The sequence below is a fragment of the Tachypleus tridentatus genome, unplaced genomic scaffold, assembly GCF_004210375.1.
Source record: "Tachypleus tridentatus isolate NWPU-2018 unplaced genomic scaffold, ASM421037v1 Hic_cluster_2, whole genome shotgun sequence".
NCBI lineage: Eukaryota > Metazoa > Arthropoda > Merostomata > Xiphosura > Limulidae > Tachypleus > Tachypleus tridentatus.
Window position 1 is genome coordinate 31,467,033 of NW_027467782.1, and position 13,579 is coordinate 31,480,611.

The window sequence follows — 13,579 nt, forward strand, 5'->3', positions numbered from 1 at the left end:
AATTGAAATTCATTTTTAAATCAGTAAAAAGTTATTATAACCTTTAATTGATTGCTTTATTTTAATCCATAGGCCAAATTTTTACAGCCACGACTTTTGGGTTTTCTTGCTTTCTTTGATTCCCAGTTGCTTAATGCAAATTTTCCATTAGAGGAAAAGAAACTAGTAGGTGTTTTATTACATGATAATTAGGAAATTTAAATTTATTGCTTGAAAGTTTTGTGATTCATTTGTATATTTTATTTTATTTATCTTAAAAGAAAGTAAAATCAGTTCCATAAAATTCTATGTATATCACATGTTTGTTTATTATTGGTTTTCTAAGTTAAACTATTGTTATCATTATTTAGTAAAAAAAAAAAAACTTTATAATCTTAAAGTCATATTGAAAATATGAAAGTGAAATTTATGTAAATAAATATTTATGAAAGAGCAAAGACTCCCTGTATGAATAATACAGGCTTGGCATTGCCCAGTGGTTAGCTTGTAGGGTCCAGGGTTTGACATATAATGCTACTGAACATTCTTCATGCTTTCAGTTGTGAGTTTGTTATGAAAGTAACCGTGAATCCCATTATTTGACTCATACAGTTGGACAAAGCTCTTATGGTTGAAAGTAAAAGTCTGTATGTTAGTAAGGTGCTGTTCCAGTTATGTATCATTTATCCTAAGAATTGTTGAAACTGATGTAATCATCCAAAATAGTAACTATAGGTTGTACGTTATAAGAACTAGAGTTGATCATGCTGGATGAAGGTGATGAAGTTAACCATCTTAGCTCCAATAAAAGAACGAGCTCTTTCTTCATCGTTATCCTCCCATGAATTTATCATAGGAAAAAAAAATTATAGACTTAATACTGAATGGAACACAGTTATCTATTCACAGAAAATATAGTTTAATTTTGTAGGATATTTGGATATGTTATTTTTAGAGTTAATTAGAGTATGGTGCATGTTTTGTCACTAATGGTCAGTACTCTGGTATGTACCATTTACCCATAGAAGTGTTTCTTGAATATGGTTTGTGCTTTATATATGGAACCAATCAGCTTCATATTGTAGTATTAGGCTTACATTTAATTATTTCCTACCTCTAAATACATTACATACAAGGATTGATAAGCTTGCCTGTAGGAACAACACATCCAAATATTGGACAATATTTTGAGTAGTTACATAATTGTATTCCATCCTGTTTAACTAATTGTGGACATTAATGAAATATTAAGAAATTTTGTTGGTTTCTAAGGTTTTTTAAAGAACTGACTTGCTAGTATTAAACTTAGTGATACAACATCAATGAATTTTTTGTAGTTTTGCAAACATGAAATGTTTGTTATTCTGTATAGAGATTGTAGCAGTTTCTCTTAAGTGTATCGAGTTTTAAAATGTAAACTGTAGCTGCAACATCCCTATCTTTATATCATCAGAAATTTCATTTAATTACTGTTGTTGGACAGGTTTATTTTAAACAAACGTAAGAAGTTTTACCAGTGTCACTGTATGACACTTATGTGCTTAATTTTTGGTAGTATATATTTGAGTTTTCATGTTTAAAACCTGGACACTTTTTTTTCATAAAACAAAAAATCTAGAACTTTACAACTGCTCAAAATTCATTAAATACATAAAGAGAACTTTTATATCTAAAACTAATTTTCTCATTTATTTTAGGCATTAGGAAGTTTAAATTCTATTATGGAGCTAATGGGTCCAAAGCACATTACTGCAGTGAGGATGAAAGTGATGGCTACTCTAAAGATAGCTATTCATTTTACTGAGGAAGATTTCCCTCAAATTTGTACTCAAGCCTGGAACACTTTTGTTCATAAGTATATTTTCTTTACTTTGCAATTGCAAGAAAAGTAACTTTTAATTAATCTACTTATCTAATGAAATTTCTTAACTTAAACACATTTTTTTATAATTTTATTGATTCCATAGGGTCTTGAAAATGGTAAAAGTGTAGAAAACTCTAAAAAACAATTTTGAAAATAATATTCTTTCATTGTGTCTAATATTTTATAAATATTTCTTTAATAACGTCTACTTTGATTTGATGTGGTTTGTTGTCTTAAGTGTTTATGATCTTTGTAGACTTATCTTTCACATCTATTGGGAGTGTGTACTTGTGATTAGTCAGTATTGCATTGCATTGTGCAGGTAATAATATGACTTTTATTAACCCTTTTCAGATGGGTCACATGTCAAAGGCCATGTTATTACATTTATTAAGTTGCATTCAAAATTTTATTGAAATACAGTTTTATGAATTTATCTCTATTTCTGGTATCAAACTGTAGATTATAATTCAAATTTTGATATTATACAGTATTTAATTTTGTAGTTTAAAAGTAAGTATTAAACAAATACACCAAAACTTCAATTTTTATATGTTCTGTGTTGTGTTGAATGTAGCACTGGTTCAAATTAAATGCTTGTGATGTAAAAACACAACGTCTGTAGATGTACCAACTAGGAACTCAAATGGATAAGCTAAAATAAAAAAAAACAACACTTTTATCCTTTTAATTTTCTAAACTATAACAATATTTGTTGAATCGTACCTTTTCATTTTGAGAAATGGTCTTGTATATACATTTACTTCTATATATGATCTGAAAAAACAATCAGAAGCTCAGAATATTTTTTTAATGATTTTCCTAGCCATTTTCAAATGTGATGGTGTCCTCTCTTTCTTTCGAAACAAACCTTCATGCTGCTAATTTGAGTCTTTAGCCTGTTCTAGATTTCCTGTTTTATTTGATACAAATACAGTTTAGTTTTTAAACTTGATAAATTATAATGGAATTCTATGTTATCAGTGTAGTAATTTATAACTGTTTGATTGTTCTAATGTACATATAAAATATCAAAAAAGAAAATTTTGTTTCATAACCTCCACATGGGACATTTCTGAAGGCTTAGCAAGCTAAGACAAACAGCAATGAGGACATAGGTTGTAACTAAAACTGATAATTGTTTGCTTACTTTGTTATTTACTGCTCTACGTTTTGAGATAAATTAGTTTAAGAAAATTTGTTTTTAAATAGTAATGTTCTATATAAATATACAATTTATAATAATTGTATATGACTGTATTTTACCAAATACTAGTCCACTAAAATGCAGATGATATAGGTCACTTTGTAAAACCTAAAGGTCAGTTTTATATTATTGGATACATTAACATTAGCAAACATGCACTGTGGCATTGTAACTTCTGAATTGTTAGCCAAACAGGCTGAAAAGTCAATATTATGAAAATAGTAAATCTATATAAATGTATAATGTCATGAGATTTAAGCAGTTGTGTCTAAACATTTATGTTTTGTAATCTGTAGTCATTCTTGAGTAAAAAAAAGCATAATGTATATTGGTTTTGTATTTTTATATGGTGATTACGAAATTGGTCAAATTGACTGAATCCATGTAGAAATTTGTTAATGGACATGAAATAAAATATTTCTTCTTAAGAAACATTTGGTAAAGCTAACTAGATGTTATAAGGATTTCTCATGTGAAATTTTAATTTAGAAGTTAATTGAATTTTGATATGTATCAAATTTATGATATTTGCTAACAAAATTGATACACACAATTTTCTTAACACAAATATATTTTAATATACAAACAACAACAAAAACAATAACTACGGTTTGTGATAGTAGCTATTGCAAATATTAGTCAATATACAAGAATTTTTAAAAACTTATAAACTATACTGACTTTTCTATCTGTCTAGAACTGAATATTGTATTGACAGTCCAGGTCCATGACAAGCAAATTAATTTTGAGTTGATATTGTTACACTTTGCTTGAGCTAGCCAGTTGTTTATTTTTGGATGGCTTGACACTGCTTACAAGCTGACTTTTTTATCAACAAAGATATTCAATGTCTGAAGTTAATTTACTGAAGTTGAATGATTTGTAGTGGTTGAAATCTGTAAACTTTCCTGGCGATCTTAAATGTAAAAAATCTGTCTTTTTAGTTATGTATGAAGGTTAGGATCAGTCTACTTATCTCGTTGTCATAATGTGAAGGTAAGATTCCATCTGTCTATCTCATCTCTTCAGTAACTATTAACTCATTTGACCCATGTATTCTTCACTGACCATGACACAAAGTTTTAGTGTCTTACATTCAATATTTTATTAAACTAATTTTTGTTTATGTTGTACCAATTAATGTAGCATATAAGCTTAGCTAATAATCCATGCTTTAACAGTATACGTTTTAAGCTCCTACTTTTACAAGACAATGTTAACTCAAATTCTGAATTTCCCTTAGTATGACACACATTATGTATTTTTGCTAAGTATCTTGTCATCTTTATTTTTTTCACAATTCTTTGAAAAATTAAGAAATTAAACATTCGTTACTCACTATACAATTGTTATTGCTCAGGCAAACCATATTTTTTATTGTCTTCAATTTTGCATGATAACAGAGATATAAATAGAAAACCCCTTTTACCACACCTACCTGTCACACCCTCTCTTTCAAGATATGTTAATAGTTCTCTTGTACATTTAACTACATACTACCTATAAACAATAGGAAATTAAGGTTTTTATGTGTCAAATGATATATTACATTCTGTTCTTAACAGGTATATGTAAATTTCAGGTTTTTATTTACAGTTACCAGGTCAGCCAAAATGACTGATCGCATTTTGAGTTAGGGTAGAGAAAATAACAGATGAAATGTAAATAGTTACTGGAAACAAACATTTAAAATGTCTATAAAGGTTTTTGGGATGACACAAAGGAAATTTGGAATTTTTGAGATTAAGAAAAGTATTTTTTAATCTCAACATAAAAATTACTTTGCAAATGGAGTGATCCATATATTCACTGACAAATCTTTACTCTAGTTTATTGAAAATACTTCACTAAAAATATTTTTCTTGTTTGTGTAACACTTATAACATTAACTGAAAACTGCCAAACTATGGGAAGATATGCACACTATTATTTAAGGTTAGAAGTATTATGTCAAAAGAGATTTTAAATGAGTACAAAGAGGTCACATGGTTGGTCAAATTGACCGAGCCCATGTTGAAAGAGTTAAAAGTTAAGAATCTATAACATATTTTAGGACCAAAATAGAAATTGTCCATTTTTTGTTATCAGTTCTCACTCAAAATCTGGTTTTCATAAGTGCTGTTTATGTGCATTACATGTTTATGTTTTTGTTTTAGTTTTTTATTAGCATATTTATAATATGGCATCCTAATTTCAGTTTTCATAAAATATCATGGTTTTAGGGATTTGGTCATAGTTGCATGTTCAGGCATATGAAAGTATGACTAATCATTAAAAAATTATATAATACAGAATTTAACCTTTTGTTTCTTTGTGTCAGTGTGGAATTGCAATCTCTTGGATCCCTTCTTAACCAGGTGATGACTGCTTTACTGCCCCTTCTTCAGTTTCACCCACAAGGAGTTGCTACTATATTCCACTTTTAGTTGTTGAAAACAGGTATGTATGAAGTTCATATTTATTTATGTTATTCTTTTTTACAACTTTAGATTACTGGTTAATATGCTTGACTTTTTCATATGCTACTAGAAATAAAATCGTGCTTTACACTTTGAGGCTGTGCATGCATTGTAAGCATGACAACCAAATCATACTGAGTAGTCAGACAAGAGTTGGCAGTGGATTTTGATAACTAGTTGTTTTTCCTCAAAATTGTCAGTTAAAAAATTGTGGGTGTCTAGTGCAGATGGCCAATGAATAAGTTTCTGTGAATATCTTAAAACAAAAACAAAGCATCTGTGTTAGAGACACAAATAAAGATCAACATTTTGTAGGTGCAGTTAAAGCTTTCATAAATATATTAATGTTTTTTTGTACTAAAACACTTTTAGTAATACACATTATGAAAATATAATATTAATGATACATCTACTAGTGCACTTTACCTTTGAGGATTATATTCTGTTATATCTTTATAAGATAAATGTTTAATATTCTCTCTTTCTTCTATGATAGAGCAATTCTGTACAAACTTTTTTTTATATCTAATAAAAGAGCATTTAACTGATAGTTGGTATGAATTAATAACAGATCTGCACTTTAGAGCAGTGTACGATTGCTTAAAAATTTAATGCTAGATATTATATTAAATTTTTATAGTAAAGAGCAATTTCCTGTTGATCTGATGATTGTTCAGAATCATGGTGAGGTAAACAATTCTTGTCACATACTTGAAAGTAAAGAGCACTCTCACTCTCTATTAATGTTAGAGGACCTTTACATCTTTCAGAGTCAAATACACTCGCAAAGATCTGATTTACAGGTCCTGTTGCATCCTTTAGAACAAAGTTCCTCTTACATTTTTTTGAGCCACAAACAATTTCATGAAGATGTAATAATATAAACCCTACTGCATCTTTCAGAGCAAAAAACATTTTAATGAGGATATTATGCTATGTATCCCATTGCATCCTTTTACCCTATCCACTGAGGTATTTTTACAGTGCATAACACGAGGGTTTAGTGTCACACATTAAAATGTTTATTAAATAACTTTATGGTTATGTTATACCAATTAGAATAGCATAAAATATTAGCTAATAATCTATATTTTAATAGCATATAAGTTTTAAGTTCTTAACTCTATAAGGTAATATTTGAAAAAATACAGAATTTTTCCTATCCTGTCATCATCCTTTAAAAAAGTATGAAATTGTACATAAACTATTCTCCATAAAATTGTCATTGCTCAGGTAAACCACTTTTATTATAGTCCTCAACGTTGTTTGGTTACAGAGTTATCAAATATAAAATCAGACCCATTCTGCCACACCCACCCATCACATCTTTTCTTTCATAATTCATTAGTAGTTCACTCATACATTTAATTATATATTACCTATAACCAGCAGACACTCAAGGTTTTTCATCTGTCAAATGCCGTGTTGTATAACATTCTATTCTGAACAGTTAAATGTCAGTTTCTCTCAGAGTATGAACAATGTTCCTCTAAGAAATTTAATGACTAGCTTGGATTAATTTGTAATGACCATTGTTCTAGTCAAAAAGCCAGAAAAATTTTGAGGGGTAATGGAATTTGTATACTTTTTGCATGTTATTAGTTTATATTGTTTGGAGTAGTATTTAATTAAATAAAACTCATTAATTGCAATACAATGAATAAATAGTATACAAAAATTAGGGTTAACTCTCTTTAACAACCGAGAGCAAACAAAAAAATATTTGTGATGTATTTTATTTCTTGTTTTTCATGGTTATTTTTTATGTATAATAAAATAAAGATGCTTCTTGAGGCTCACATGTAAGCTGCTTTTACTAGTTTTAGTAGCTCGTTGGTAATGTAATTCAATAGCATGATGGAGCTGCACATTCCCAGAGTTATTTACAACTTATAAGCATCCAGAGAGTAGTAAGTCATGTCTCAAAATCAATAAAACAATTAAATTTAAATATAAATAAATGCATATTGTTACAAACTTAAAGCTAATTAGGATAAACAAATGGGTTGTTATATTACTATACGAAGTCATTATAGAAATTAAAGTAGGTAATTCAGATTTTATTTTATTTTTATGGTTGCACAGTTAATCGTAATTACCAATCTCATTTTGAAGTGGGTTAGAGAAATAATATACATATATTATCAAATTTTGTGAAAAGAAACAGTTTTAAATGTATTTAGGAAGTCTTAGGGATTAAATAAAGGAATGTTGAGACTTTGAGATAAGGAAAAGTATTTTTAATTTAGATGTGAAAATTACTTGACACACGGACTTTAAAAATAAAAAAATACTCAATATACTTATGGACAAATATTTATTTTATTTTATTAGAAATACTTCTAAAAATATAATATATTTGTATGTTAAAGACTTACAATATAAAATTAAACACTGCCATATTTTGTGAAGATATACACACTATATTGAAAGTTAAAAGTATTTAATCTAAAAAGATTTTAAACAAGTACAAAGAGGTCACGTGGTTGGTCATATAAATCGACCCTATTTCACTCCTGGTGTCCTTTACTGCACATGATACAAAGTTTTAGTGTCTTACATTCAAACTTTTACTAAACTGCTTTTTGTTTATGATACAACAATTATTATAACATAAGAACTTGACTAGTAATCCATATTTTAATAGTATGTAAGTTTTAAGTTCTTAATTCTACAAGGTAATATTAAAACATCCTGAATTTTCCTAAGTATTCTTCCTTCTCTTCTCTGTTTTACCCACCACCCCTTGAAAAAGTACAAAATTAAGCTTAAAGTACTTACTATAAAATTGTTGTTTCTCTCACTAACGGCTCGGCATGGCCAAGCGTGTTAAGGCGTACGACTCGTAATCTGAGGGTCGTGGGTTCGTATCCCATTCGCACCAAACATGCTCGCCCTTTCAGCCATGGGGGCGTTATAATGTGACAGTCAATCCCACTATTCGTTGGTAAAAGAGTAGCCCAAGAGTTGGCAGTGGGTGACGATGACTAGCTGCCTTCCCTCTAGTCTTACACCGCTAAATTAGGGATGGCTAGCACAGATAGCCCTCAAGTAGCTTTGTGCGAAATTCTAAAACAAATCTCTCACTAACTGTGATTGTTGCTACTTTCAATTTTATTTGGTTACAGAGCTATCAAATAGAAAATCAGATCCTCCCTTGCCATCTGTCACATCCTCCTTTTCAGAATTTGTTACTAATTCTCTCTTACATTTAATTACATATTACTTGTAGATAGTAGAAAGTCAAGCTTTTCTTTTGTCAATTGATGTGTTAAATTATGTTTTGATTAGGTTGGCATGAATTTCACTTATAATACAACTTTGGTTCCCACAGGAATCACAATGACTAGCTTGGATAAAATTGTAAAGTCTCTTGTCGCATAGTTAATCTGTGATCTTCAGTATATTATTTAAATAAATAATAATTGTTTAGTGCATTACTACCATTAGTATAAAAAACAGGCTTAAGTTTCACTGACAATCAACAGCAAGAAACAAGAAGTTTTGGTAAATACTTTATTTCTTGATTTTCATGTTTGTTTGTTATTTATTATTATAAAAGTAACTAAAATATAAAAGTAGGGATCTTTTAGGTTAGTAAAGACTAAATTAGGTAAAATAAATAATATGATAAAAGTGTTTCACAAGGCACCCAAATGAACTGCATGTGCTCCAAGTGATTTAAACCTTATAATGGCACAGATAGTAGCTAGAAAAGGTTCAAAGTGCAAGAAAACAAAATTTGATTATAAATGTATGTGCACTATTATGAGCTTAAAACTACATCAGATAAACAAAAGTAGTTTCATGTTACAATTCTAAGAATAAAAGAGGGTAATTTAGTTTTATTTAATGGTGGTTAGGAGATTAATCGAACTGACTGATCTGGTTTTAAGATAGGGTAGAGAAAATGAAAGGTGAAATATGAAGTTTTCTGGGAAAAACATTTGAAATGTATTTAAGTGGTTTTATAAATTGCACAAAGGAATACTGAAACTTTTTGGAGGAGAAAAATATTTTTAATCTTTACACACTGATCCTCAAAACAAATACATAATATATTTACAGACAAACCTTTATTGTAGTTTGTTAAAAATACTTCAAAAAATATGATTTTGTTGTGTGTGAAAGACTTGTAATGTTAACTGAAAGACTACCAAGTTTTGTTAAGACTTGAAATGAGTACAAAGAGGTAATGTGTTTGGTCATTTTAACTGAATTCATGATGAGAGGGTTAAATCCAAAAGCACTTTAATGAAATCATAACATTACAAGTCCCATTACAACTTTCTGAGCCAAGGAAAGTTCCATGAAGATATAATAATGAAGAGCCTGCTGCTTCTTTCAAGGGCAATGACCTTTTCATAACTATCTGATATTACAGGTCTTGTTACATCATTTTAGAACCAAAAATAATTTCATGACTATTTGACATTATAGGTCTTCTTACATCATTTAGAACCAAGAACACTTTCATGACTATTACAGGTCTTTTTGCATCGTTTAGAACCAAAAACACTTTTATGACTACCTAATATTACAGGTCTTGTAACATTTAGAGCTGAGAAAACTTTCATGGTGATGCAATGTTACAGGTCTACCAAAGGTGTTCAAAATCAAAATTATTTTCATCAGGATGTAACATTGTGTCCTTTTGAATTTACCACTTTCATAGTAATTTGATGTTGTAGGTTCTTTCATTTTTAAGAACACTCTTGATATGTTGTAACTGTAAAGGCCTATTTACATCCTTCCAAGTCCAGAACACTTTCTGGTTGATCCTTTTGCATTTTTTGAAGTGAAGAATATTTATGCTTTTATTTATACAGTGAAGAACAGATACTATTAAAGTCGTATTCAATGAATAATATTTGTAAAAATTATTAATTTAAAAGAGTGGAATAGAGATCATCAAAATAGTACAGCCTTGATATTGATGAATCTTCTGTCCAGCTGAAGGAAGTGATAGAAGACACCAATAAGAACTACATATAATCACATTCTGTTCTCATTTATAAAATCACACATTTCTCTTCACTAATTCACCAACTTGTGACAACTGCTGCAGCCCTTCCAGGTAGCACCTCTGAAGTGGAGTGTGTCTCCTCCAATGTGCACAGCACAGTCACAGACACAAAACACTACACCCACCTTAAATGAAGTTGATATGAGGAATAAGAATGACTAGGGCTATTTTTTATAACATTAATCCACAACTGTTTGCAGGACCATGAGCAGTGATTTCCTGGTTAATAAAAACATGATCAGTAACAAAAAGTTGGATGTGTTTATTGTTATTACTTAGTAAAATCTACATATACATCTATACTAATAATGAAATTAACTTTGACATGTGATTCAAAAGCACTCATGTAAAGTAAAGTCAGATACATGCCCTAAATCTAATAAGCTACATGTGTGTCACTCTGTCCTTTTTTTGACAGTTGGCTGGATTTTGTTCCTCTTGCACAAAATAGTAAAAGTGTTTTCTTTTTGCATCCCTCACATTTAGTTATCTTAAATCAACAAGTAAAGTATAGTGTTCCCTCCCTAGTGCAAAGACAATGGCTTTACAGAACAGAAGAACCAAATCTTGTATTGTACTCTTAGACTTTGAGAGAAGGATGAACCCACCATAAATGTTTCCCTAACTCATGGATTGTGTTTTAAATAATAGATATTATTGTATAAGAAAATTTAAAGGCTGAACACTATGTGCTTGGTGTGATTCTTTTGTGTGGTAAGGGGTCTTACCAGGAAAGGTTCCATATTTTTAGTTTACTTTCTGTAGATGGGTGGCCTTGTGGTGACCCCTTCCAGGATTAACCTGAGAACCAGTTTTGGACGTTTTCAACAGGTGTTGTGGACATTGTGTCAGATGTTGGTGTTTGGGTATGATGTTCATGAAACCCTGGTGTAGCTGCAATGTCCTTGTTTAGCATTGAAACGTGTAGCCTCATAGGACTCCATTGTGGGCAGGGTCAATGGGTAGTAAATCTTCCTCTCACTCTTATGAATTCCGTAATCCTTGAAAATCACCACAACCATCAGATCTTGTAGCACAATTTTTAATCCTTCATTCTTTATCTGATTAATCCTTAGGGCATATGTCTCCCATTTTCATTTAAAAGGGATTAGAGTGGAATATTAGCTTTCCCAAGTCCATCAAGAAGCTATGTTTTGGGGACATCTTTGTGGAAATATCAACCCCAAAACACAGTGAACACCTCCTGAATTTTAAGGCCATTGGGGATATACTCATTGATGTTACTCCCCCTTGCTACTGTGAATTCTTTACAAGGAGTAATTGTTGAGAGTAATTTGAAGAACATTCCTGAGTTGGAGATTCTTGCTTGTTTCCCCAACCAAGGAGTTTCTGTTGTGCAGCCATTTCTTCACTTGCAAGGACAGAATTATGCTGCCAACCAGTGTCGTAATTTTGACATTTAAATTGTTACATCTGTCTGCCTTGACATCTACCTGAATTGTAAGGTGTGGGTATATTCCTAACCCTCTCTGATTTTTTCAGTGCCAGCAGTTTTGATTTCAAAGACATCACATCGTAGTTCTTTGACATGCACTTTTTGTGGTGGCAAAGACCACAATGCATATGAGTACAAACTGGAACCACATTACATTAAAAGTAGTGGTTGTCACCTCTTTTACTTTTGTCCTTGTCTTAGGTGGGTGGAGGAGAAAGAGGTACAGTGTTTTAAAACAGTTGACAACATTTAGCTTGAAACTCAGAAATTATTTTTCCCCAACTCCATTTCAGACATATGCTTCTGCACTATGTACCACTGCTGCAGTGCGAGTGCAGAAAGATTTATTTTCCAACAATGTGAAGAGTATTTTGCCCTCTTTGGATAAGTGAATTGGCAAGTCAGTGTCTACTCCTCACTCTGTTCCCACCATTCTTTCCAGTGATTGCCCAGGTCCAGGTTTTTCAGCCCTGCTTCTGGCAATATGCTATTAAACTTTAATCCTTACCACAGCATTCCCTTGAGGTTCTATCTTCCTCAGTGAGCTGTGCTCTTTTAGAATAGACAGTCTGCCACTCTTCTTTTTAGCCTTCATATTCAGGTGCACTGGTAGAATTGGGTGTGCCATTGGATGTCATTGCTGTTTCCACTGATCAGCCCATACTGCAATAGCTTATTATCATTCCCACTTGTTTATCTTTCTTTGAGTCATCTGAGGAAGGCAGATATTTCCAATTGAATGTACTATCTCTTTAATAAATATCTTTCAAACCATTCTTCTATTCCTATTTATGCATATGGTTTAAAGAAGGTGTTTCTGTACAACCTGCCAAGGTTTTTCTCCAAATGATTGAGAGGGGGAAGTTGTCCTTACTAGGTTATGCATTGGTCACAGCTTTTTAACTCATTATTTTCTTTCATCTGCAACTGAGCCACCAATCATAAGTGATGGCACCATTTTCTATATGCCTTAAGTATGGGTTTACCTTTGACATTGGAAATGGTAACACTGTCCGACTTCCTCATGTCTTTAACTTTTTATGGGCCATTTGCCTTTTTTAATTCTATTTAGATTTTTTATACAAATTTTGGACATTGTTTTGTTTTAATTTAATTTATTTTTTGCCTTTTATAAGACATTCCTTTTTCCTATTTTACTGCTTGTTTGGTGTAGATAGTCTAGTTGGTTTGTGCCAATAAACACCAACCAACTGAACACAATGTAGAAATATCAAAGTTGTTTTGATTAACAAAGTTTCCATTTCTTTGTTAGGTGGAATTGCCATAATAAAATGAGAAAGTGCTTAACAGTCATGAAATACAATTATATAGAAACATCGCAAAGTCTAAAATAGTGGTTATGTACATAATAATGTGAAGGAAGTTTTTCATGACAATATGATTGAATCTACTTTACTGAATTATTTTGGATGGTGATGTATTTTATGTTTAAGCAGTCAGTCAGGTTTAAAAGCAATCCTTTTGGCAAGTTGAAGTAATGTGTTCAATAAATACAAGTTGATTTTTTGTTGCAAACTGCAGGTAAAGAACAGTATTTAGGGAAAAAGATGCAAGGCTCATATCACTT

At 30.8% G+C, this 13,579-nt stretch overlaps 1 protein-coding gene across 6 annotated transcripts in view; it reads left to right on the forward strand.

Moving 5' to 3' along the window:
* The window catches only part of LOC143242419 (serine/threonine-protein kinase ATR-like), a 41,252-nt gene that overhangs the window by 6,923 nt on the left and 20,750 nt on the right, over positions 1–13,579 (forward strand). For 5 of the 6 annotated variants that reach the window (XM_076485795.1, XM_076485796.1, XM_076485800.1 and 2 more), the window contains exons 4-5: positions 73–165; positions 1,677–1,834. In XM_076485795.1, coding sequence (XP_076341910.1) covers positions 73–165; positions 1,677–1,834 — 251 coding nt within the window. The remainder of the gene's footprint in view (positions 1–72; positions 166–1,676; positions 1,835–13,579) is intronic. The other variant, XM_076485799.1, reaches the window with a different exon arrangement.